Source organism: Aethalodelphis obliquidens, unplaced genomic scaffold (genome assembly GCF_003676395.1).
Source record: "Aethalodelphis obliquidens isolate GAN/ISIS:26980383/991018 unplaced genomic scaffold, ASM367639v1 scaffold4, whole genome shotgun sequence".
Taxonomy (NCBI): Eukaryota; Metazoa; Chordata; class Mammalia; order Artiodactyla; family Delphinidae; genus Aethalodelphis; species Aethalodelphis obliquidens.
This window is the reverse complement of record NW_020837948.1, coordinates 83,326,720-83,349,838: the sequence shown is the minus strand read 5'-3', so window position 1 is coordinate 83,349,838 and position 23,119 is coordinate 83,326,720. Positions and strand designations below refer to the sequence as shown.

The window sequence follows — 23,119 nt, the reverse complement described above, 5'->3', positions numbered from 1 at the left end:
ATTTTAAAAAAATGAATGGCAGAACAGAAAGCAGGAAGGAGAAGCAGTCCTATCTGAAATGAGAGAATCACCAGACCATCCCTAGACTGCCTTCCCCCGCATTTATTTTGTGAGATAGAGAAACAAAACTTTACCTTAAGCTAATGTTATTTCGGATTAAATTCCCCTGAAAGCATCCCTTAAATTAATAAGCACCCTTGACATGCCAGGGTTAGTTCATGTAAAAAAAGGCAGTTATAACAGCAGAGAGTCGTGGCAGCCATATAAGGATATATCATTTTTCATCAAGCTCTCTGCCACCACATGAAAGACTAATCTCACAAAGGGATGTGTGTGTGTGTGTGTGTGTGTGTGTGGAGTCCATGCTCACACCTCTTTCTCTACTCCAAGCTTTTGGAGGCACAAACTTGCCCTATATTTAGGGGGAAGAGAAAGCCTTTGATATACATGAGTTTGATTTTAAACTGGACAGGAATGAGTCTTTAACATCAGAATGAGACTATTTTTTTTTTAAACATCTTTATTGGAGTATAATGGCGTTACAATGTTGTGTTAGTTTCTGCCGTATAACAGGGTGAATCAGCTATACGTATACGTATACCCCCATAGCCCCTCTCGTGCCTCTCCCTCGCACCCTCCCTATCCCACCCTTCTAGATGGTCACAGAGCACAGAGCTGATCTCCCTGGGCTATGCAGCTGCTTCCCACTAGCTATCTGTTTTACATTTGGTAGTGTATATATGTCCATGCCTCTCTCTCACTTCGTCCCAGCTTACCCTTCCCCCTCCCCGTGTCCTCAATTACATTCTCTACGTCTGCGTCTTTATTCCTGTTCTGTCCCTAGATTCTTTAGAACCTTTTTTTTTTTTATTCCATATATATGTGTCAGCATGCGGTATCTTTCACTTTCTGACTTACTTCACTCTGTATGACAGCCTCTAGGTCCATCCACCTCACTACAAAAAACTCAATTTCATTTCTTTTTATGACTGAGTAATATTCCATGGTATATATGTGCCACATCTTCTTTATCCATTCATCTGTTGATGGAAACTTAGGTTGCTTCCTTTTCCTGGCTATTGTAAAGAGAGCTGCAATGAACATTGTGGTACATGACTCTTTTTGAATTATGGTTTTCTCAGGGTATATGCTCAGTAGTGGGATAGCTGGGTCATATGGTAGTTCTATTTTAGTGTTTTAGGACCCTCTATACTGTTCTCCATAGAGGCTGTATCAATTTATATTCCCACCAACAGTGCAAGAGGGCTCCCTTTTCTCCACACCTTCTCCAGGATTTATTGTTTGTAAATTTCTTGATGATGACCATTCTGACCCGTGTGAGGTAAGGCCTCATTGTAGTTTTGATTTTCATTTCTCTGATGATCAGTGATGTTGAGCATCCTTTCATGTGCTTGTTGGCAATCTGTATATCTTCTTTGGAGAAATGTCTATTTAGGTCTTCTGCCCATTTTTGGATTAGGTTGTTTGTTTTTTTGAGCTCCTTGTAAATTCTGGAGATTAATCCTTTGTCAGCTGCTTCATTTGCAAATATTTTCTCGCATTCTGACGGTTGTCTTTTCATCTTGTTTATAGTTTCCTTTGCTGTGCAAAAGCTTTGAAGTTTCATTAGGACCCATTTGTTTACTTTTGTTTTTATTTCCATTTCTCTAGGAGGTGGGTCAAAAAGGATCTTGCTGTGATTTATGTCATAGGGTGTTCTGCCTATGTTTTCCTCCAAGAGTTTTACAGTGTCTGGCCTTACATTTAGGTCTTTAATCCATTTTGAGTTTATTTTTGTGTATGGTGTTAGGGAGTGTTCTAATTTCATTCTTTTACATGTAGCTGTCCAATTTTCCCAGCACCGCTTATTGAAGAGGCTGTCTTTTCTCCACTGTATATTCTTGCCTCCTTTACCAAAGATAAGGTGACCATATGTGCGTGGGTTTATCTCTGGGCTTTCTATCCTGTTCCATTGATCTATATTTCTGTTTTTGTGCCAGTACTATACTGTATTGATTACTGTAACTTTGTAGTATAATCTGAAGTCAGGGAGTCTGATTCCTCCAGCTCCATTTTTCTTTCTCAAGTTTGCTTTGTCTATTCAAGGTCTTTTGTGTTTTCATACAAATTGTGAAATTTTTTATTCTTGTTCTGTGAAAAATGCCGTTGGTGGTTTGATAGTGATTGCATTGAATCTGTAGATTGCTTTGGGTAGTAGAGTTATTTTCACAATGTTGATTCTTCCAATCCAGGAACATGGTAAATCTCTCCATCTGTTTGTATCATCTTTAATTTCTTTCATCAGTGTCTTATAGTTTTCTGCATACAGGTGTTTTGTCTCCTTAGGTAGGTTTATTCCTATGTATTTTATTCTTTTTGTTGCAATGGTAAATGGGAGTGTTTCCTTAATTTCTCTTTCAGATTTTTCATCATTAGTGTATAGGAATGCAAAAGATTTCTGTGCATTAAAGTAGTATCCTGCTACTTTACCAAATTCATTGATTAGCTCTGGTCATTTTCTAGTAGCATCTTTAGGATTCTGTAAGTATAGTATCATTTCATCTGCAAATAGTGACAGTTTTGCTTCTTCTTTTCCGATTTGGATTCCTTTTATTTCTTTTTCTTCTCTGATTGCTGTGGCTAAAACTTCCAAAACTATGTTGAATAATAGTGGTGAGAGTGGGCAAACTTGACTTGTTCCTGATCTTAGAGGAAATGGTTTCAGTTTTTCATGATTGAGAATGATATTGGCTATGGATTTGTCATATATTACCTTTATTATGTTGAGGTAAGTTCCCTCTATGCCTACTTTCTGGAGGGTTTTTTTTTTTTGTCATAAATGGGTGTTGAATTTTGTCGAAAGCTTTTCCTGCATCTATTGAGATTATCGTGTTGTTTTATCTTTCATTTTGTTAATATGGTGTATCACATTGACTGATTTGCGTATATTGAAGAATCCTTGCATTCCTGGGATAAACCCCACTTGATCATGGGGTATGATCCTTTTAATGTGCTACTGTATTCTGTTTGCTAGTATTACATTGAGGATTTTTGCATGTATGTTCATCAGTGATATTGGCCTGTAGTTTTCTTATTTTGTGACATCTTTGTCTGGTTTTGGCATCAGGGTGATGGTGGCCTCGTAGAGTGAGTTTGGGAGTGTTCGTCCCTCTGCTATATTTTGGACCAGTTTGAGAAGGATAAGTGTTAGCTCTTCTGTAAATGTTTGATAGAATTTGCCTGTGAAGCCATCTGGTCCTGGACTTTTGTTTGTTGGAAGATTTTTAATCACAGTTTCAGTTTCAGTGCCTGTGATTGGTCTGTTTATATTTTCTATTTCTTCCTTGTTCAGTTTTGGGATGTTGTGCTTTCCTAAGAATTTGTCCATTTCTTCCAGGTTGTCCATTTTATTGGCATATAGCTGCTTGTCATAATCTCTCATGATCCTTTGTATTTCTGCAGTGTCAGTTGTTATCTCTCCTTTTTCATTTCTAATTCTTTTGACTTGAGTCTTCTCCCTTTTTTTCTTGATGAGTCTGGCTAATGGTTTATCACTTTTGTTTATCTTCTCAAATAACCAGCTTTTAGTTTTATTGATCTTTGTTATTGTTTCCTTCATGTCTATTTCATTTATTTCTGATGTATTCTTTATGATTTCTTTCCTTCTGCTAACTGGTTTTTTTGTTCTTCTTTCTGTAATTGCTTTTGGTGTAAGGTTATGTTGTTTATTTGAGTTGTTTCTTGTTTCTTGAGGTAGGCTTGTATTGCTATAAACTTCCCTCTTAGAACTGCTTTTGCTGCATCCTGTAGGTTTTGGATCATCATGTTTTCATCGTCATTTGTTTCTAAGTATTTTTTGATTTCCTCTTTGATTTCTTCAGTGATCTCTTGATTATTTAGTAGTGTATTGTTTAGCCTCCATGTGTTTGTATTTTTTACAGATTTTTTTTTCCTGTAATTGATATCTAGTCTCATAACATTGTGGTCGGAAAAGATACTTGATATGTTTTCAATTTTCTTAAATTTACCAAGGCTTGTTTTGTGACCCAAGGTATGGTCTATCCTGGAAAATATTCCATGAGCACTTGAGAAGAAAGTGTATTCTATTGTGTTTGGAAAGAATACCCTATAAATATAAATTAAGTCCATTTTGTTTAATGTGTCATTTAAATCTTGTTTTTCCTTATTTATTTTCATTTTGGATCATCTGTCCATTGGTGAAAGTGGGATGTTAAAATCCCCTACTATGATTGTGTTACTGTCTATTTCCCCTTTTATGGCTGTTAGCATTTGCCTTATGTATTGAGGTGTTCCTCTGTTGAGTGCATAAATATTTACAATTGTTATATCTTCTTCTTGGAGTGATCCCTTGATCATTATGTAGTGTCCTTCTTTGTCTCTTGTAATAGTCTTCATTTTAAAGTCTATTTTGTCTAATATGAGAATTGGTACTCCAGCTTTCTTTTGATTTCCATTTGCATGTAATATCTCTTTCCATCCCCTCACTTTGTCTGTATGTGTCCTGAGGGGTGAAGTGGGTCTCTTGTAGACAGCATATATATGGGTCTTGTTTTTTATCCATTCAGCCAGTCTATGTCTTTTGTTTGGATCATTTAATCCATTTACATTTAAGGTAGTTATCAATATATATGTTCCTATTATCATTTTCCTAACTGTTTGGAGTTTGTTATTGTAGGTCTTTTCCTTTTCTTGTGTCTCCTGCCCAGAGAAGTTCCTTTAGCATTTGTTGTAAAGGTGATTTGGTGGTGCTGAATTATCTTAGCTTTTGCTTGTCTGTAAAGGTTTTAATTTCTCCATCCAATCTGAATGAGATCCTTGCTCGGTAGAGTAATCTTGGTTGTAGGTTTTTCCCTTTTATCCCTTAAAAATGTCCTGCCACTTCTGGCTTGCAGAATTTCTGCTGAAAATTTAGCTCTTAACCTTATGGGGATACCTTGTATGTTATTTGTTGCTTTTCCCTTACTGCTTTTATTATTTTTTCTTTGTATTTAATTTTTGATAGTTTGTTAATATGTGTCTTGGCATGTTTCTCCTTGGATTTATTCTGTATGGGACTCTCTGTGCTTCCTGGACTTTATTTCCTTTGCCATGTTAGGGAAGTTTTCAATTATAATCCCTTCAAATGTTTTCTCAGACCCTTTCTTTTTCTCTTCTTCTTCTGGGACACATATAATTCAAATGCTGGTGCATTTAATGTTGTCCCAGAGGTCCCTGAGACTGTCTTCAGTTCTTTTCATTCTTTTTTTCTTTATTCTGCTCTGTGGTGGTTATTTCCACTATTTTATCTTCCAGGTCACTTATCCATTCTTCTATCTCAGTTATTCTGCTATTGATTCCTTCTATAGTATTTTTAATTTCATTTATTGTGTTGTTCATCATTGCTTGTTTGCTCTTTAATTTTTCTAGATCCTTGTTAAATGTTTTGTATTTTCTCCATTATATTTCCAAGATTTTGGATCATCTTTACTATTATTACTCTGAATTCTTTTTCAGGTATACTGTCTATGTCCTCTTCATTTGTTTGGTCTGCTGGGTTTTTACCTTGCTACTTCATCTGCTGCATATTTCTCTGTCTTCTCATTTTGTTTAACTTACTGTGTTTGGGGTCTCTTTTTCCCAGGCTGCAGGTTTGTAGTTCCCGTTCTTTTTGGTATCTGCCACCATTGGGTGAGGTTGGTTCAGTGGGTTGTGTAGGCTTCCTGATGGAGGGGACTGGTGCCTGTGTTCTGGTGGATGAGGCTGGATCTTGTCTTTCTGGTGGGCAGGGCTGCTTCCAGCAGTGTGTTTTAGGGTGTCTGTGAACTTAGTATGATTTTAGGCAGCCTCTTTGCTAATGGGTGGGGTTGTGTTCCTGTCTTGCTAGTTGTTTGGCATGAGGTGTCCAGCACTGGAGCTTGCTGGCCGTTGGGTGGAGCTGGGTCTTAGGACTGAGGCGGAGATCTCTGGGAGAGCTCTCACCTATTCATATTACATGGTGCCGGGAGGTGTCTGGTGGTTCAATGTCCTGAACTCAGGTCTCCCACCTCTGAGGCTCAGGCCTTACCCCCGGCTGGAGCAGCAAGACCCTGTCAGCCACATGGCTCAGAAGAAAAGGGAGAAAAAAAGGAAACAAAGAAAAAAATAAAATAAAATAAAAATGTTTTTAAAATAAAAATATTAATAAAATTTAAAAAGTAATAAAAAAAGGGAGCAACCAAACCAATAAACAAATCCACCAATGATAACAAGCACTAAAAATTATACTAGGATAAACATAAAAATCAGAAACTAGTCAGTCACATACAGCAATCCCCAAGTCTACGGTTGTTCCCAAAGTCCACCTCCTCAATTTTGGGATGATTCCTTGTCTATTCAGGTATTCCATAGATGCAGGTACATCAAGTTGATTGTGGAGATTTAATCTGCTGCTCCTTAGGCTGCTGGGAGAAATTTCCCTTTCTCTCGTTTGTTTGCACAGCTCCTGGGGTTCAGCTTTGGATTTGGCCCCACCTCTTCATGTATGTTGCCTTCTGGCATCTGTTCTTCACCCAGACAGGACGGAGTTAAACGAGTGGCTGATTATGGTGCTCTGGCTCACTCAGGCTGGGGCGACGGGGGGGTACAGAATGAGGGGCGAGCCTGTGGTGGCAGAGGCTGGCATGATGTTGCACCAGCCTGAGGCACACCTTGTATTCTCTCGGGGAAGTTGTCCCTCGATCATGGGACCCTGGCAGTGGCGGGCTGCACAGGCTCCCAGGACAGATGTGCATAGTGACCTGTGCTTGCACATAGGATTCTTCGTGGGTGCAGCAGCAGCCTTAGCGCTTCATGCCCATCTCTGGTGTCCGCACTGATAGTTGCAGCTCGTGCCCGCAGAATGAGACTGTTTTAGTAACAAAAGCCATGCAAACTTAGTGGACAAGGGTGAGAGGCAATTAAGAAAGCTTGCTACCAAGTGGGGAAGGAAGAATTCAACAGAGCATAGGGAGTATTGGTTATGTGAAGAATTAATATGCTTTGTGTTCATGGTTCAAGAAGCCTAGCTCCTCCATTAAGTTGGTTACACTAGACTGGTTTTCCATTTCTAAACAGAGTCCATAGAGTATCTCTTACCCACAGTCTTCTTCTGGAGACATGCAAATGCATTCAGATCCCAACTGTTTTTGTCCTGGTTGACAATTGCCTTTTAAGAGTTCCAAGGTATCTGAATCAAAAGAAAATGAAGATAAGAACAATGCACACCATGGATTTCAAGTGATAAGTTTGAATTTAGGAGAAAAGGCAGTGGTGAAAAGTTCTCATTTATCTTTTGGAGTTAGAGCATTCATTTTGGCTTTTCCAAATATGTTGTCATGAAATAGTCCATCTGAAAGGTCCTTTCTAGCTCTAGGAGCTGTCGTTTTCCAACCTAGAACTGCTGCTAAGTTCAGAGAACTAAAGAAAATGGAATTGGTGAAATTTTTGCTCATTTGTTATTCAAACATTTATTGAGCGACTATGATTTCCCAGCACCGCCATAGGTTCTGGGGATAGTGGGTTGAGAAAAATTTGACCCAGATCCCATGCTCTCAGAGCTTCTAGTCTTGTGGAGCAGACAGACATTAATCAAAAAAACACACTGTACACATAGAATTGCTGCTGTTATTAGTGCTATTGAAGAGAAAGCATATAATCAAGAAAATTGATGTAGCCAGGAAGGTTATGAACAGTAAAATGGGAAGAGAAAAGGGAGCATGTTTGAAGCAAAGGCAATAGCAGGCATAAACATGGTCAAAAGAGAGGTAATGTGTGACTTTCTTGGAACTGTAAGAAAGCCAGGGAAACAAGGGCATGGAAAACGTACAGCCAGAGAGATGGCTGTGTGGCAGACTGTGTAGGGTCATAAAGGGCTTTCAAAGGATTTTTCTCTTATTTTATAAGCAGTGGCAAGTCTTTGATAGGTTTTAGCAGGGGGTGGTGTGACAAAATCAGGTCTGGATTTGGAAAAGAAGTTAATTTTGGTTTCTCTGTGGAGAATGAATTTGGAGAGGCATGGTGGTCAAGAGAATAGACAATTTATGAGGTTATTATAGTAGTTTGGGTGAAAGAGAATGGGAATTTTGACCAAAGTGCTAGAGGTGGAAATGGAGAGAAGTGGATGAACTTGAGACATTTTAAGCACATAAAATGGATGATATTGCATATTGTGGGTAAGTTATGAGAACTGCCAAGTATAATTCTTAGGTTTATAGTTTGCATGAGAGAATAGATATTGGTGCCTTAACTGAAATAGAAAATACTAGAAGATGTTAGTTGTAGGGAAGCTATGGTGATGACTCAAGAATTCCTCTCTGCATATGTTGAATTTATAGTCTCTTTAAGACAGCCAAACAAAATAGACACATAGGAATTTGAATATTCAAGTCTAAAACTCAGTGGAGAAGTCTGTGATAAAGATTTAAATTTGTTATTAGCCTATGGGGGAATCATTGATGCTATGGGTATGGGTGAGATTCCCCAGCAGGAGAGTGTAGCATGAGGTGAAGGGACAGATCTGAGCCTTGAGGAACTACATTTAAAGTCCATGCAAAGGCAGGAGCCTGCCAAAAATAGAGGGCAGCAGCCAGAGAGGTAGAAGCTAAACCAGACAGCGCTGTGTCTTGGAAGCCAGGGAAAGAACGAATGTGCAGAAAAAGGTCAACACTGTTGAATGCTGCTGAGAGGGCAAGGCAGATGAGGACCAAAATACTGTCTATTCTGTTTAGCAATATGGATGTCAGTGACGACAATGGTGTGAATGGATTTGGGGGGATAATGGCTTGAAAGTCAGATTTTTCTTATAAGAATAATCAATGAAGGAATGCAACTCCCAAATGTGGCTATTTATCCCTATGATATTCTAGATATTAGGATGTTATGTGGAAAAAAATGGAATGAAAACAGCAGTAGTCCCCTAATAGTGGGAAAACAGACATTAATCAAACAATCATAGTGATGGGTTTATAATTAAAGGCAGAGATAGGTGTTTTGAAAAAATAAAGTTCCAGGAGATCATATCACCAAAAAAATCCAACTGAGAAATATAAGGAAGATCTATAAGGAAATGATGCTTGACCTAAGATGAGCAATTGAATAGTGTGTATGAGAGGAAGGGAGATTAAAATAGAAGGAAGAACACTTGGATATATTATATGGAAGTGGAAATCTTGGTTATCTTTGCTTTTGTTCAGGCTCATCCACAGAAGCTTTAGACTGGTTGAATTAAACCTGGAGCTGACATCCTGAGCCTCCTGGATGAAACACAGTCTAGTCCCTGGACTGGATCTGACTAATCAGGCATCCACAGAACCACAGTGGCCTCTGTAAGCAAGTAATTGTCAAAGGAGGGCTGTAGGCAGGTATATCAGGCAAGAGGTTTGGTAGGGAAGGAAGTTTATGTTAGAGGCAAAAATAAAGATTTAGAAAATTGGTAGGTTTTCTTCTTTGCTGCTATGCATTTCCATTCCCTATTATTACTCTCTGTTAGGACCCTCATTCCATCTGGTGAAATTTGGCTCAGAATTTTCATGAACATGGAGACCTATAGCTGATGGTAAAGTCTCAGATACTAAGATTTCCATTGACATGGGCTCGTTTTTCTTTGGTTTCTGTGTGGCCTTTGGCTTTTGTAAATAAATTCACGCTTAGGTCAAGGAGGGACCCTAAGCTATACATTGTTTCCAAAGAGCATCAACTCTCAAGCACACAGAGCATTGTTCCCTCCCTACCGATTTGACTCACCTGCAAGGACTCTTTGCTCCCTCACTAAGCGTCAGGTGGAAGTCCAAACTGGCCTTCAGCTGCCCATGCTGCCTGCTCTGCACAGTTTTTGAGTAACACGGAAATGAGAACATTGCGATTTTTAAGTGCTGAGGGCAAGGGGGTCTTCTGGAGGTGTTGATTTCTTAGAGGAAGGGAAAAAACTAACAGTGGAGGTGTGCAGCATCTCATTTCTTCAGGAAGCAAAATTCTTTTTCACATTGAAAGAATTAAAAGTCTTCCTGGCCAACAAATGACCTGAAGTCTCTTTATCACACAGCTCCTCCCGCATTGACAGGAAAGCGTGCTCAGTTTTACTGATGATTTTCTTTCTTTTTCTGTGACTCCCTTCATTGATCTTCCTGCCAACGTTGTTGAGAGAAAGTATATGAGATGGGATATTTCTTTCCTTTATCTTGATGTAGAACATTTTGTTGTCTCTCAGTTTGGATTATAATTTTAATTTCTTTTCCAAACACGGAGACGTGTGTGCATTTGCATGTGTGTGTGTGTGTGTGTGTGTGTGTACATATGCTGTTATTTTTATAAAGAGGAGGATGCTACCTAAGATGCCCAGAGGATCTTAACTCTCTAAACCCTGTGGTCCCCAAATGCATTCATACCTCTGACATATATGATCAGGAGTCGAGTGAAACCAAGCTACAATACTGACCTGAAGTTCTCACAAATTTCCATGTGGTCTCTTTATCAATAGTTTTAAGGTTTTTATAATAGGGTAAGTTTCCCCTTTTCCTTCACACATGGTAAAAGCCCAGAAGAGGATAAAGAAGGCAAGATGGCAGAGAGCTTGAGGAATTATCAGAGCTGCTGCACAGTTCTTGTTTGACCCAAACTGTCTGACTTTGGGTCTAATTTAGCCTCTCTGTGCCTTTGGTTTTTCCTTGACAAAATAGGCTTAATCATGTCTGAGCTCAGAGAGATCATCAAGAATTCTCTGATTAAAAATGAGACATTATTTGAAAAAGCATGTTGAGAAATTTGGAATATATGAATTAGTAGAAGCTCCCTTAACTGTCCTCCAAGTAACCAACAGGCCAGACTAACCAGGGTTTTCAGCTGCTCCATGCCAGCTGCCTGTCCAACACTGAACTGCAAGTTTTATAGGCTCCTCTCTTCCACAGCTTCACACTTCTGCCCCTACCAGTCCAGCTATAGACTTACCAAGAGTCAGTTTTGTTTGTTTCCAAGTCTATTTATGCCAGTTACTATTGTAATTGTGTAAGTTGATTAAACATATCAACTGATAAAGGAGGAAAAAAAGTTATTTTTATAAAAACTAAGTTGAAAATGCTGAATAATTGAAAGTGGTTTGCAAACATTTTCCTTTGAATTAATGTGGATAAGACTACTATAAAAGATTAAGGAAAAATAAAAGCATTTTGTAGTCAAATTTGCTGCAAAAGTTGCCTTAAGCTTCACCTCTCTTCAAAAGAGAGATAATTCTCAACTTTGTCTGTATCTGGATTAACTCGGAGAGATTTTATACAAACACAAAATATTGGGCCCTCCCAGCTCAATGACATCAGAACCAGGGGATGGGACTTAAGCAGAGGTGTTTCTTAAAGAAGCGCCCCACTTGGAGTTAAAAAACCCATTGTTTTAGAGAAACTGATGTGGGATAACATAGATGATGAATTATGTATTTGTTTTATTTGAGAAAAATCTTGAAATCAAATCAGGAGACCCTTTAGGAACTACGAGGTTGGTCCTATGTCAGAAAATTGGTGAATATTTGTGTATTTCTATGTTCTAAGTTAAAATGTTTAATTAAAAAGTAGTGTGGACTACTTTTCTATGGCTCTCCACTTGAACTAAATTTTCAGTTAACCATCAATTCTGACTTTTTCATATGAGAGCACTTGCACTCCCTCAAAATCATGAAGTATTAAATTGGAAAAGAAAACTGACCTCACTGTCTAATATTTGAAGATATCCACTTGACCAATAGCTACTTATGTGCTGCCTGACCTCATCATCGACACGGGTGAAATACAACCCAGCCCGCCAGTGAATCTTCTTAAGAAATAGCTCCTCTGTAGATGCTACACGACCAACCACAAAGGACACCAACTTAGCAGACCCCAGTATCCTGAGCAGCTACTCACCTTTTTCACAGGTGAGTGAGCTTGAAATGGGAGGTGTCCAGGAATCCCCACTGCATGTGTACCTAGACGGCCCAGCAACAACAAAGCCTCTGGGGCAGGTTAGCTCAATGGATTCACCAATTTTATATAATGTCTGAAATGGTGACAGTGTCAGTGCTTCCTGCACCACTGGCTTGAGGCACTCTGTCCCTGCAGAGAGAGAAATATTTCAGATGTATTTGGTGGAGCAGAATACTCAATGGATACAGGCAGATTTTGTGCAATCCAAGAAGTGATTTTAATATGATTTACCGCATTGGTTCAGCTTTAATGCTGCCTTTTGATGAGAAAGACTGGGGGTTGAGGATCCCAGTTTAGAAACTGGGAAACTGTCTTTAGTTCCATTAACTGAAGAACTTGCTAAGGAACTGCCTTCAGATACTCCTTTCATTATATCATTGGGAGCTTTTCAAGAAATAATCTTTTCCACTCTTCTCCCCAGTGAGTTTTCCCAAAAGCAAGTCACCACATTGTGGGTGACCCAGAGACAGGATGTTCTAATTGACACTGGTCTCAACTCTGTGTCATGATATTCCAGAATAACTGTTTGGAGTCCCCATCTGAGCCTTGTTTAATCGCATTTTGACTTTCCTGAGGCATGGGTATGTGGGGAGCCTGCAACCTCCTCCTCTCTCTTTGAGCAAAGGATGTGGATGTGCTCCAAGGAGAAAATTGCATTTCACACAAAAAATCCCATCTCTGATACACAAAGAGTGTAAGTATCAGCTTCCTGGGACTCATTATTTCACATCTCTTTGTACATCGGGCAAGGCAGATGCCTGTGGTTAGATGCAGTTAGCAGACTTCGCAGATTTCTTCTTAAACACATGCCTCACAGTCCCGCTAATACTCAGGGGCAGGAAAACTAAAATATGAAGATAGTTTGAAATCTAATTTGAGCAGATGAATCCTACTTTCTGCCTTACTAAACCTTTTCACTAGAGTTACTAAAAAAATAGTAAAGTGTACTAATCTAAGGGTGTGACTTTGCTCTATTTGGGGCACATCCATTCTCTAGCAGAGTCATGTGGAAGGCCTGCCCAGTTCTCACGTTGGCATTCCACATCTCCTCGCCTCCAGGTTCTGTCTGGTAAGCAGCTGAAGTACTGGTATCCAACAGGTTTGAAACCAGTAAGGCATATGATTTCAACTTCTTCCCCAACGGAGTACAGTTTCCTTTCATTCTAGAATTAAAACAGAAATCAGCACATTACTAATGTTATGAATAATACCTTCAAACACCTCGGGGTCCTCCTGGATTCTTTCTGTTCCTTCACTCTTGTATCTACTCAGAGTCTGCTCAATTTCTACTTCTAAATATGTCTCAAAATTCTCTCCTTTCTTTTGCCATCATCATTGTCTTTGCTTACAGCATGTATTATCTCTTACCAGGACAACTATCTAATCGGTCCCTCTTCTAATCCATCTTCCATATTGCTGCTTCAATTGATTAGAATATATATACTTATTTTAATTAATAACTTGCTCCCCTCTGTATATGAGATGGCTTACTATTGCAAGAAAAAGAAAACTATATATGAATCCTGTAGTGGCTATAAATGGAATAAAAAATGTATCCTGCATACGCAGCAAATATATGCAGATGCTATGGTAACACACTGACTACAAATCATTTGAAAGTGTTCCTAATAACCTATTTATAATCATATACTTTCCCAGTTAATGTGTAATTAAAGTACAACTCCTGGCATTTGGGGTTCACTAAAAGATTTTAAAGATAAGATGGGTTTTATATTCTTAGCTTGGAATATGAGATTTAACCCACTTTCCCATCCTCACCTCTTGCCATTTCTTCCAATAGAAACTATCATCTAGCAAAACAAAGCCATCTGCTATTCTTTGCACATAATACTCTCTTTCATGCCTCCCTGTCTTTACCTGGCTGTTCCCTCTATCCTCAACATCTTCTCTCTTCCGTTCTCTCAAGACCCAACTCAAATAGAACTTCCTCTGTGGAGAATCTCTTTCATTTCCCCAGCTTCATCCGGTGTACCATCCTTTCAGTTTTGGGGGGAAACTTGTCCAAAGCTCTAATTTACGTTTATCGCATTTATCATCCCCACCCATACACTTGAGTGGCACTTCTATTACCAGGTCTCCCCTCACAAACCTTTACACGGGGCTTAATAACTCTTTGCTGAAAAAATGCAAAACACTCTCCTTCTTAGGAAGACAGTAATGTAACAGTAATGAAACTCTTTCCTTACCTAGTGGGAGACAAGTACAGAGAATTGACTAGGAAATTATTCTCTGAGAATCGAAGTTGGGAATTTTGAGGGAGGTGAAAGCTCAGTCGTCAACATTTGTTATTACTTGGCCATGTGATTCAACTTTTCTCCTAGAAGATGATTAATTTCCTGAATACAAAAAAGAGCATTCCATCTTTGGTTATTATGGGTATGGCTGTGTTTCCAAGGGAAATGGCATGATGAGTAGTATTAATGATCTAGATGTTTTATTCAAAGACTGCACATTCATCCTGAAATAAATTATTGTCATAAACTTCTGCTTCCATTTCTTTTATGAAGCTATAACGTATAAGTGTATGTTGCAACCATCAAGCTTTGTCCGACATATCTGCTAGACCGACTAAACAAGAACCCTTAGTCACTGTCACTTGCCAATGGGGGTAGGACCTGTGTCTTGGTCACTGAAAAGATATCTTCACGTGCAATGACATGATTGCTCTAGCCTGAAATGAGGCATACCTGCCTCTGTTTGACTCCATATAAGGAGCATTTTGCTACTAGGAATCTAGAAGGTACTCATTAGGAAAAGTTAAAATTGTATTACTTTTGTGCAAAAACTATCATCAGGTAGGAATTAGGCCTTAAATAAAGAACAAATTAAAACAAGGAGTGAACCTATTCATGGAAATGGAAACATATAATCTAATTTTGTAGAGTCATTAGAAGAATGAATCACTGTTTAAACCTTTTGTGTGTTTTTAAAATTAGAATGTCAATCATTTTAATACTTTATTTAAGCAGCTGGCACAAAGAGATTAAAAATTATTTAGGTATCTGGATCTGATAAAATGTAATTCTGAGGATACTGTTGTAGGGCAGGGACTGGAAAACTTCTATAAAGGGCCTTGATCATCAATTGCAGGTCAGGCAGTGTCTGTCACCTTGTGTCACAGTTGCACAAAACAGCTATGGTCATTATGTAAACAAAGGAATGTGGTTGTGTTCCAATAAATTTCATTAAAAAAAGAAAAGAAAAGAATACAGAGGGCAGGTCAGATTTGGTCTGTGGGCCATAATTTGTTAACTCCTATTCTAAAGGATTCGTTTCCAAAGTGTGACTTCTGAACTAGCAGCATCGGTATTACCAGGAATCTTGTTAGTTATGGAAGTTTCTGGGCCCTGCTCAAGATTAGCCTCTAGTGCATCTGGAGTGTGAGAATCTCTGGTTCTAGAGTAAAGACTAATCGACATTACTCCCCCTCCAATATTTCCTCCCCCTCACAACTTTAGGCCTGGTACCTTATACATGAACAGAAGATGAATGAACAGGGAAGATACATTAGCCCAGACTAAGCTCCATGGATATTTATTTGCTGGCCCTGGAGAATCGAGGGTATTGATTTTTGATCATAAATATGATACAGTTGGAAACAGATTAAAGGCCTTACTGGGTTTAAGAAAGGTAAACTTTTTTTAAAAAAAGGTAAAATTGATTAGGGCCCATGCCTCCTGTGATCAATTTTAAATATTATCTATCTCCTGAAAGTTTATATCTAAAGCCACAGAACTGTCTAACAAAAAGTATTTAGTTGTTTTTAATCATAGAAACATATAGTGGTTTAATGAAAAATGATAAAATTAAAAGGTATTAAAACTGTACTGACTGCTTAAGAGTTCTATAGGTTTTTAACCTAAGAAGCCATTACAGACTCAACACCTCCTATGTTACGGTCAAGACTAGTTTGTTTCTCTGATAACGTGCCTTACATAGGGGGTTACTTTGCTCAGATTCAGAAATAAACAGTCAGATCTTAGTTGCAGATTCCTACAGAAGTCATCCAAACCATTCTCCACTCACATAAATGTACCACCACACGAGTTAGTAGTGCCAAGGCACACAAAAGTGTGTGTGTTAGTTTGGTCTAGCAACCAGGTATGAGGACACCTCCAGGGAATTCACAGGGAAAAGTGATGGAGACTTTCTAAATATTCCTTTTTTACTTTTTAAGTCAACAGGTATTAAACTAAGAAAAAAATAACTCTAAATAAAAGAAAGTGCATGTTTCCTAAGTTCTGTTTTTTTGGATTCCAAACCTAAAGTAAAGGTCAGGATGCTTACCCGGATAAATGCATTTTCTGGAGGGACTGGTTGAGGACACCCTGAATCTGATTCTAATTCAGGGAGGTCTATTTCTTTCACTTCCTCATCATCACTGATGCATGGTTGTCCACTAAAAGGGAAAAATAAACGTGTGTATAATACAATAAATTTGTGTGTATATATATATATGTATATACACATTTACATGTTTGTGTATACACATATATGCATGCGTATATACACATTATATATGTGTGTATATATATGTATATAATACATTTAAAAAAGAGAGAAAACAGAGAGAAAAAGGGGTAGCAGCCGATCTAACACCTCACTGATATGTTGCGTTGGAATAGGTAAAATTCTAATCATTTCTTTACCTAGCAGTAAGAAAATAAATAACTGTCTAGTTTAGTAGCGGTGTTGGGGGAGATGCCCTGCTCTCTCCCCGTATCCATCCTTACTCGTTCTGCATTATGGAAAATGTGCAGTGCTCCACTTGCCGCCTCTCCCCCTCACAGCTTTTCCCTCCTTGCTGGGGGGCAGGGTTGTTGCATTCTCGGGTTCTCGATCTCTTGTAAGTAGCATCACACGTGCTCCAGGAAGACCAGCAGCCCCAGTTCCCGTCTACAGCATCTGGAACACAGGAAGACCCATCCACCGATCATGGTGCCTCTGGGAGAATTGGGGCTTTGAAGCCAGGTCAACTTGCCTTCCTCGCAGTTTAGCTGTGAGAGCCTTTGTGGAATATCATAGGATTATTGTGAGGATTAAAAGAAATTATCTGCGCAAAGGGCCTGACATATCACCTGATTTCCCTTTCCTGTTCCCACAGCCTGAATAAAATGGCAACAACTATGAATCATTTTCAACTATCAGCAACATATCTCACACATACATATATACATAAATATATGTATACATGTGAACTTCTTCCAAATAGAATATATATAAAATTACATTTTTAAAGGTAATAGACTATATTCTTACTCCCATGACATATCCTCTTTCTAAGGAGGGTTAGAGGTATGAACATTGCTTGGTCCTGTGTGAAAACTTTGGTTGTGTCTTAATTTATCCCTTATTACATGCCACCCTCATTCTACATTATAATGCACAAGAGGTTAACAAGAGCATCACATATTTTACTTTATAGTGTGTTTTATTATTTTATCTATTTTATGTTATAGGCATTGTGCTGTATATTTTATATATATATATACACATATATAATTTTGGGGTATATAGTGGCATTATCCCCATTTTATGGATGAACAGACTGAGGCATAGAGAGGTTAGGTGACTTTCCCAAGGTCACATAGCTGGTAGGTTACAGCTGAGATTCACACCAGGACTGTTTGACCTTTGAGTCTAACTTTCTCCAGGCCTGTTTTCCTTGTGAGTTTGCGTAAGGTGGAAATTGCTTATGCAGTTCTCTTATGCAGAGAAGTTTTGTTTTGTTTTGTTGTTTTCATTGACCAACCTACAATACCTTTGGGAGGGGAAAGCTTCCTACCTTATAGCAAGTTACTGACACTTACTAGATTTGTAATCCGGAGAGCGCCTCTCACAGTTCTCACCGTAGGTGCCGCTCTGGCACACGCACAGACATTCAGTCCCTGAGAGCGTGGGGTGGCCGTTATTAGGGCATTGAGCACATTGGCAGGGGTCAAACTTGGCTGCATATTCTCGATAAGCTCTCATGAGGTTGTTCCGTCTTGTCACCGCACAGGGGATATTTCTTACCAGGTCTGTAATGGGAGCAAGCTAAGAGCAGATGGGAGAGAGGAGGTCCAGTCAGAGTCACATCTCTTTGGCATATGTTGCCATCATCGCCCAATTCCCATAGAATGAGAGGCAAGGTATGGAAAATCCCACACTTCAAAGGGATTGTTGTAGAATATGGTATATCTGTCAATTGGACTAGTGGAGAAAATCCCTTCCCATGAGGGTGGGGGAGCTTCTTTCCCTTCTACAGTGGGTAGAGCAGCTATCTGCAAGGTTAGCTGGCTTCTGTTGTCCCTAAAACATGGCAGGTATAAAGTATCTGGAGCTTACTTTCCCCAGAATTCTACTATAGAGGAAGCCTCACGTGAGGTGTCGCTTACTTGGATTTACATCGACTTGTTTATTAAGCATCAAATGCATGCATCAAAGTACTGAGAAAAGTGACCAAGAGTTAGGCAGCTCAGGAATGCTTTGCTGAAGGCTCATCAAGTTTGACTCAAGGAGAAAAATCTGGAAAGGGCGAAGAGAGGCTTTCAGTGTTCTCTGTTTTTCCAGGGACACTACTACTGGCTTTTGATGGAACCAGATGAGAAAATGTGGAGAGACAAAATAGAGAAATGAACTTGCTGGTAGGATCAATAGAAGAATTACAGTAACAAATATGGAGCTAACACAAAATCGGGGTTCATTTTTTTTTAACATCTTTATTGGAGTATAATTGCTTTACGATGGTGTGTTAGTTTCTGCTTTATAACAAAGTGAATCAGCTATATGTATACATACATCCCCATATCCCCTATCCCACCCTTCTAGGTGGTCATAAAGCACCGAGCTGATCTCCCTGTGCTATGTGGCTGCTTCCCACTAGCTATCTATTTTAAATTTGGTAGTGTATATATGTCCATGCCACTCTCACTTCGTCCCAGCTTACCCTTCTCCCTCCCCATGTCCTCAAGTCCATTCTCTTCATCTGTGTCTTTATTCCTGTCCTGCCCCTAGGTTCTTCAGAACCATTTTTTTTTAAATTCCATATATACGTGTTGGCATATGGTATTTGTTTTTCTCTTTCTGAGTTACTTCACTCTGTACGACAGACCCTAGGTCCATCCACCTCACTACAAACTCAATTTCGTTTCTTTTTATGGCTGAGTAATAGTCCATTGTATATGTGTGTCACATCTTCTTTATCCATTCATCTGTCGATGGACCCTTAGGTTGCTTCCACGTCTGGCTATTGTAAATAGAGCTGCAATGAACATTGTGGTACATGACTCTTTGAATTATGGTTTTCTCGGGGTATATGCCCAGTAGTGGGATTGCTGGGTCGTATGGTAGTTCTATTTTTAGTTTTTTAAGGAGCCTCCATAGTGTCTGTATCAATTACATTCCCACCAACAGTGCAAGAGGGTTCCCTTTTCTCCACACCCTCCCCAGCATTAGTTGTTTGTAGATTTTCTTATGATGCCCATTCTAACTGGTGTGAGGTGATACCTCATTGTAGTTTTGATTTGCATTTCTCTAATGATTAGAGATGTTGAGCATCCTTTCATGTGTTTGTTGGCAATCTGTGTATCTTCTTTGGAGAAATGTCTGTTTCGGTCTTCCAGGGCTCATTTTAATTAACATTTTAAAACCTCAGAGGAATGACTCTCTAGTGAAGTGTATGACTCACAAGTGCCCAGATGGGCAGCTGGACCTCATTTTCCTACCGTAACCTGTAGAGCTCCAAGTATCTTCATGCTACATGTAAATCATTCTGCCTTCATGATGATTGAACTCCTTTATTTTCATTTAAATGAAATGAGCAGAATAGCTCCTTAAGGAGCTTTTTAAAATGTGCTTATGTTTTAGGCAAAACTGGCTCAAAGTGGCAAATGACTGATTTGTGGACAAAGTATTTCATACCTAATAAAAATCACCCTTTAATGTAATTACAACAAATATAAGACTGGTAAATTTAATCAATGGTGATAGAAACAGAAAATCAAATGGGTCTAAAATCCCATTTACCCCACAGAGCTATAAATGAAGATTTAGCAGGGCTCATCAAATAAAGAATTGCAAGAAAAGTACAGAAATCAAATTTATTACATACATGGGGAGTAGAACACTACTCCAGGTAAGTTTAGGCATTCTACTCCCCATACATGGCGAGTAGAACACTACTCCAGGTAAGTTTAGGCATTTTCATGCACTAAACTCCCTCTTCTGGTATTTAATGTGTGCTGGGAATTCTAAATGCTGTACTACAGAATGCTTGTTTGAACAGCATAAACAAAAGATGTTTAATTTAATGTTTTTTAAAAAGGTATGTTGTGCATACATACTAAAGAAAGACATTTCTTTTATCATCTGAGAAGAAAATGGAAAAGGAATTGTGTGATGTACAGTTTGGGCTGCCAGAGAACTGCCTTAGCTCTTACCCATAATGCTTTTCAATCTTACCTTAAAGTCAATCACAGTAGGATTTTCCTTCACTGATTCTAACCACTCAGAAAATGTCTTCTCTTCTGGACCAGAACTCCCTTTCTCCCACGCCAAAGCTGCTGCATACTCACTCCTCCCGCCTTGAACCAGGGATATGGATTTCTCTGATCCCTGAATAAATGAACCTGCAAGGTATTTCAAGAAAATTACTCGTTTAATTTTATTGCAAATTCAAACTTGAAAGTAAAGCCTATTTGCACAGGAGAAAGAAGCAGATGGCAGAGTCATGTAGCTCAATTAAGTAAACTAAGTGAAAAGCAAGAGAACACGTCTCTTGTCCCTATAGGGAGTTTAATAATAGAAATGATAATAATAGTGCCAACAGCTACCATTTATTAAGCAACACATGTATGCCAGGCACTCTGCACTCATTATTTATGTAATTCTCTTAACAACCCAGAGCAGTAGGTGTTACAAACATGGACATTGAAGCCAGAAGTAATTTGGCCTGGAACACATGGATACTAAGGGGGCGGAGGGGGGCTGGGATGCAGATGTAGCCCAAGGCCTGAGGACTCTGTCTCCTGCTTTTTGATGCCAAGCCTCCCACTTTTGACTTATATGGGCATATGTCTTGGGCCCCCGGAATAACATAAACCACATGGTTTCTGGTACCCAATCAGTTGACTGCCATGCCATAACTGACTACAATTACAGAAAAATGTTGATAGAATACCTTTAAGCTTAAAGACAGGAGTAAAAGTACAACTAACCAAAAAAAAAAAATTAAATCTCAAGTTAAAAGTTGGCACAATGTTGCTTTAGAGGTACTGGCGTTTACTCTATACAGCACAGATCTTTCATATAAATTTTCAAAACTATTCCTCTTAACTAATGGTGTCTTTAATATGGGTAGGAACTGAGTAATAAGAAATTATAGTGAGAAATAAAATCAAATGGGAAAGAGGCTAGTGATATGGGTAATAGTTAATGGCATTAATCTGGTGTCTGTTCTGGAGTGTCAGTAAGGATCAGCTATGCCCCCAACTGTTTAGAAATTCTACAGTAACAGAGTCTAGGATGATTAGAACAATGGGTGAAATACTCTCTCTATGAAAAAAGTATGGTCCTTTTCAAAGTGAGCTGCTTAAGAGGGGTATAAGAAGAAATTTTTAGAGTTTTTTTGCATTTAATTTTCAAATAAAATAAGGGAGAAATTATTATTTGCCAATATATCATATACCTATTGACAGTGACTCTGATATGCAGATTGATATATGTCATAAATGGATTGACACTGGTAAGAGCTATATATGCTAAGAATGGGACCCTGAAGAAAGAACTAGTTAAGTCTATTTACTATTCTATTAGCTACTTTGAACAGAACGCTTACAAGTGAATAAATTGCTTAAAAGGATTCCAGAAAGAAAATGCAGACTGAAGATGATACCAACAGTGCAAACATAAGGAAAACAACTAATAGAAGGAAGAGCAGACACTTCTATTTCTTCCACAAGCTTCTCATCAATCACAACATGAGTTTGACAGCAAGCCACTCTCAAAACATATCAAAAATTTTAAGGAATTTTATGAAGTATTATCATTATGATATGAGCAAGACAAGGAAAAAATCTGTTTATTTCATATAGATTATCTCTTGATATTTTCTGTTTGCACACTTGTATATATTTTTGTCCATAATGTATTTTTAGAAATAATATATTCATAAACATTTGTTAGTAAGTATACATATATTAGGGATATATCCTCAAAAAAATTTAATGGTACCATTACAGATTATAAAAGTTTGGAGTCAAATGATTTAATCAAAGTAGCTCAGGGTTAGAAATAGACAAATCACAGCTCTTTTAAAAATTTTTATTTCTTTTATACAGCAGGTTTTTATTAGTTACCTATTTTATACATATTAGTGTATATATGTCAATCCTAATCTCCCAATTCATCCCCCCCACCCAGCGCTTTCCCCCCTTGGTGTCCATATGTATGTTCTCTACATCTGTGTCTCCATTTCTGCCTTACAAACTGGTTCATCTGTACCATTTGTCTAGATTCCACATATATGCGTTAATATACGATATTTGTTTTTCTCTTTCTGACTTACTTCACTCTCTATGACAGTCTCTAGGTCCATTCACATCTCTGCAAAAGCCCCAATTTTGTTCCTTTTTATGGCTGAGTAATATTCCATTGTATATATGTACCACATCTTCTTTATCCATTCGTCTGTTGATGGGCATTTAGGTTGCTTCCGTGACCTGGCTATTGTAACCAGTGCTGCAGTGAACACTGGGGTGCACGTGTATTTTTGAATTAGGGTTTTCTCTGGGTATATTCCCAGTAGTGGGATTGCTGGGTCATATGGTAATCCTATTTTCAGCTTTTTAAGGAACCTCCATACTGTTCTCCATAGTGGCTGTATCCATTTACATTCCCACCAACAGTGCAAAAGTGTTCCCTTTTCTCCACACCGTCTCCAGCATTTGTTTGTACATTTGCTGACGATGCCCATTCTAACCGGTGTGAGGTGATACCTTTTTGTAGTTTTGATTTGCATTTCTCTACTAATTTGTGATGTTGAGCATCTTTTCATGTACCTCTTGGCCAACTGTATGTCTTCTTTGGAGAAATGTCTATTTAGGTCTTCTACCCATTTTTTAATTGTTTTTTTTTAATATTGAGCTGCATGAGCT

The 23,119-nt window shown here is 38.5% G+C and overlaps 1 protein-coding gene across 1 annotated transcript in view; it reads right to left on the bottom strand.

Annotated features, from left to right (window-relative positions):
- The window catches only part of C6 (complement C6), a 91,101-nt gene that overhangs the window by 24,028 nt on the left and 43,954 nt on the right, over positions 1–23,119 (bottom strand). The window contains exons 9-15 of the mRNA XM_027101196.1: positions 20,427–20,593; positions 17,795–18,020; positions 16,718–16,889; positions 16,272–16,383; positions 12,994–13,126; positions 11,904–12,092; positions 7,114–7,204 (exon numbers count right to left, since the gene is read on the bottom strand). Coding sequence (XP_026956997.1) covers positions 7,114–7,204; positions 11,904–12,092; positions 12,994–13,126; positions 16,272–16,383; positions 16,718–16,889; positions 17,795–18,020; positions 20,427–20,593 — 1,090 coding nt within the window. The remainder of the gene's footprint in view (positions 1–7,113; positions 7,205–11,903; positions 12,093–12,993; positions 13,127–16,271; positions 16,384–16,717; positions 16,890–17,794; positions 18,021–20,426; positions 20,594–23,119) is intronic.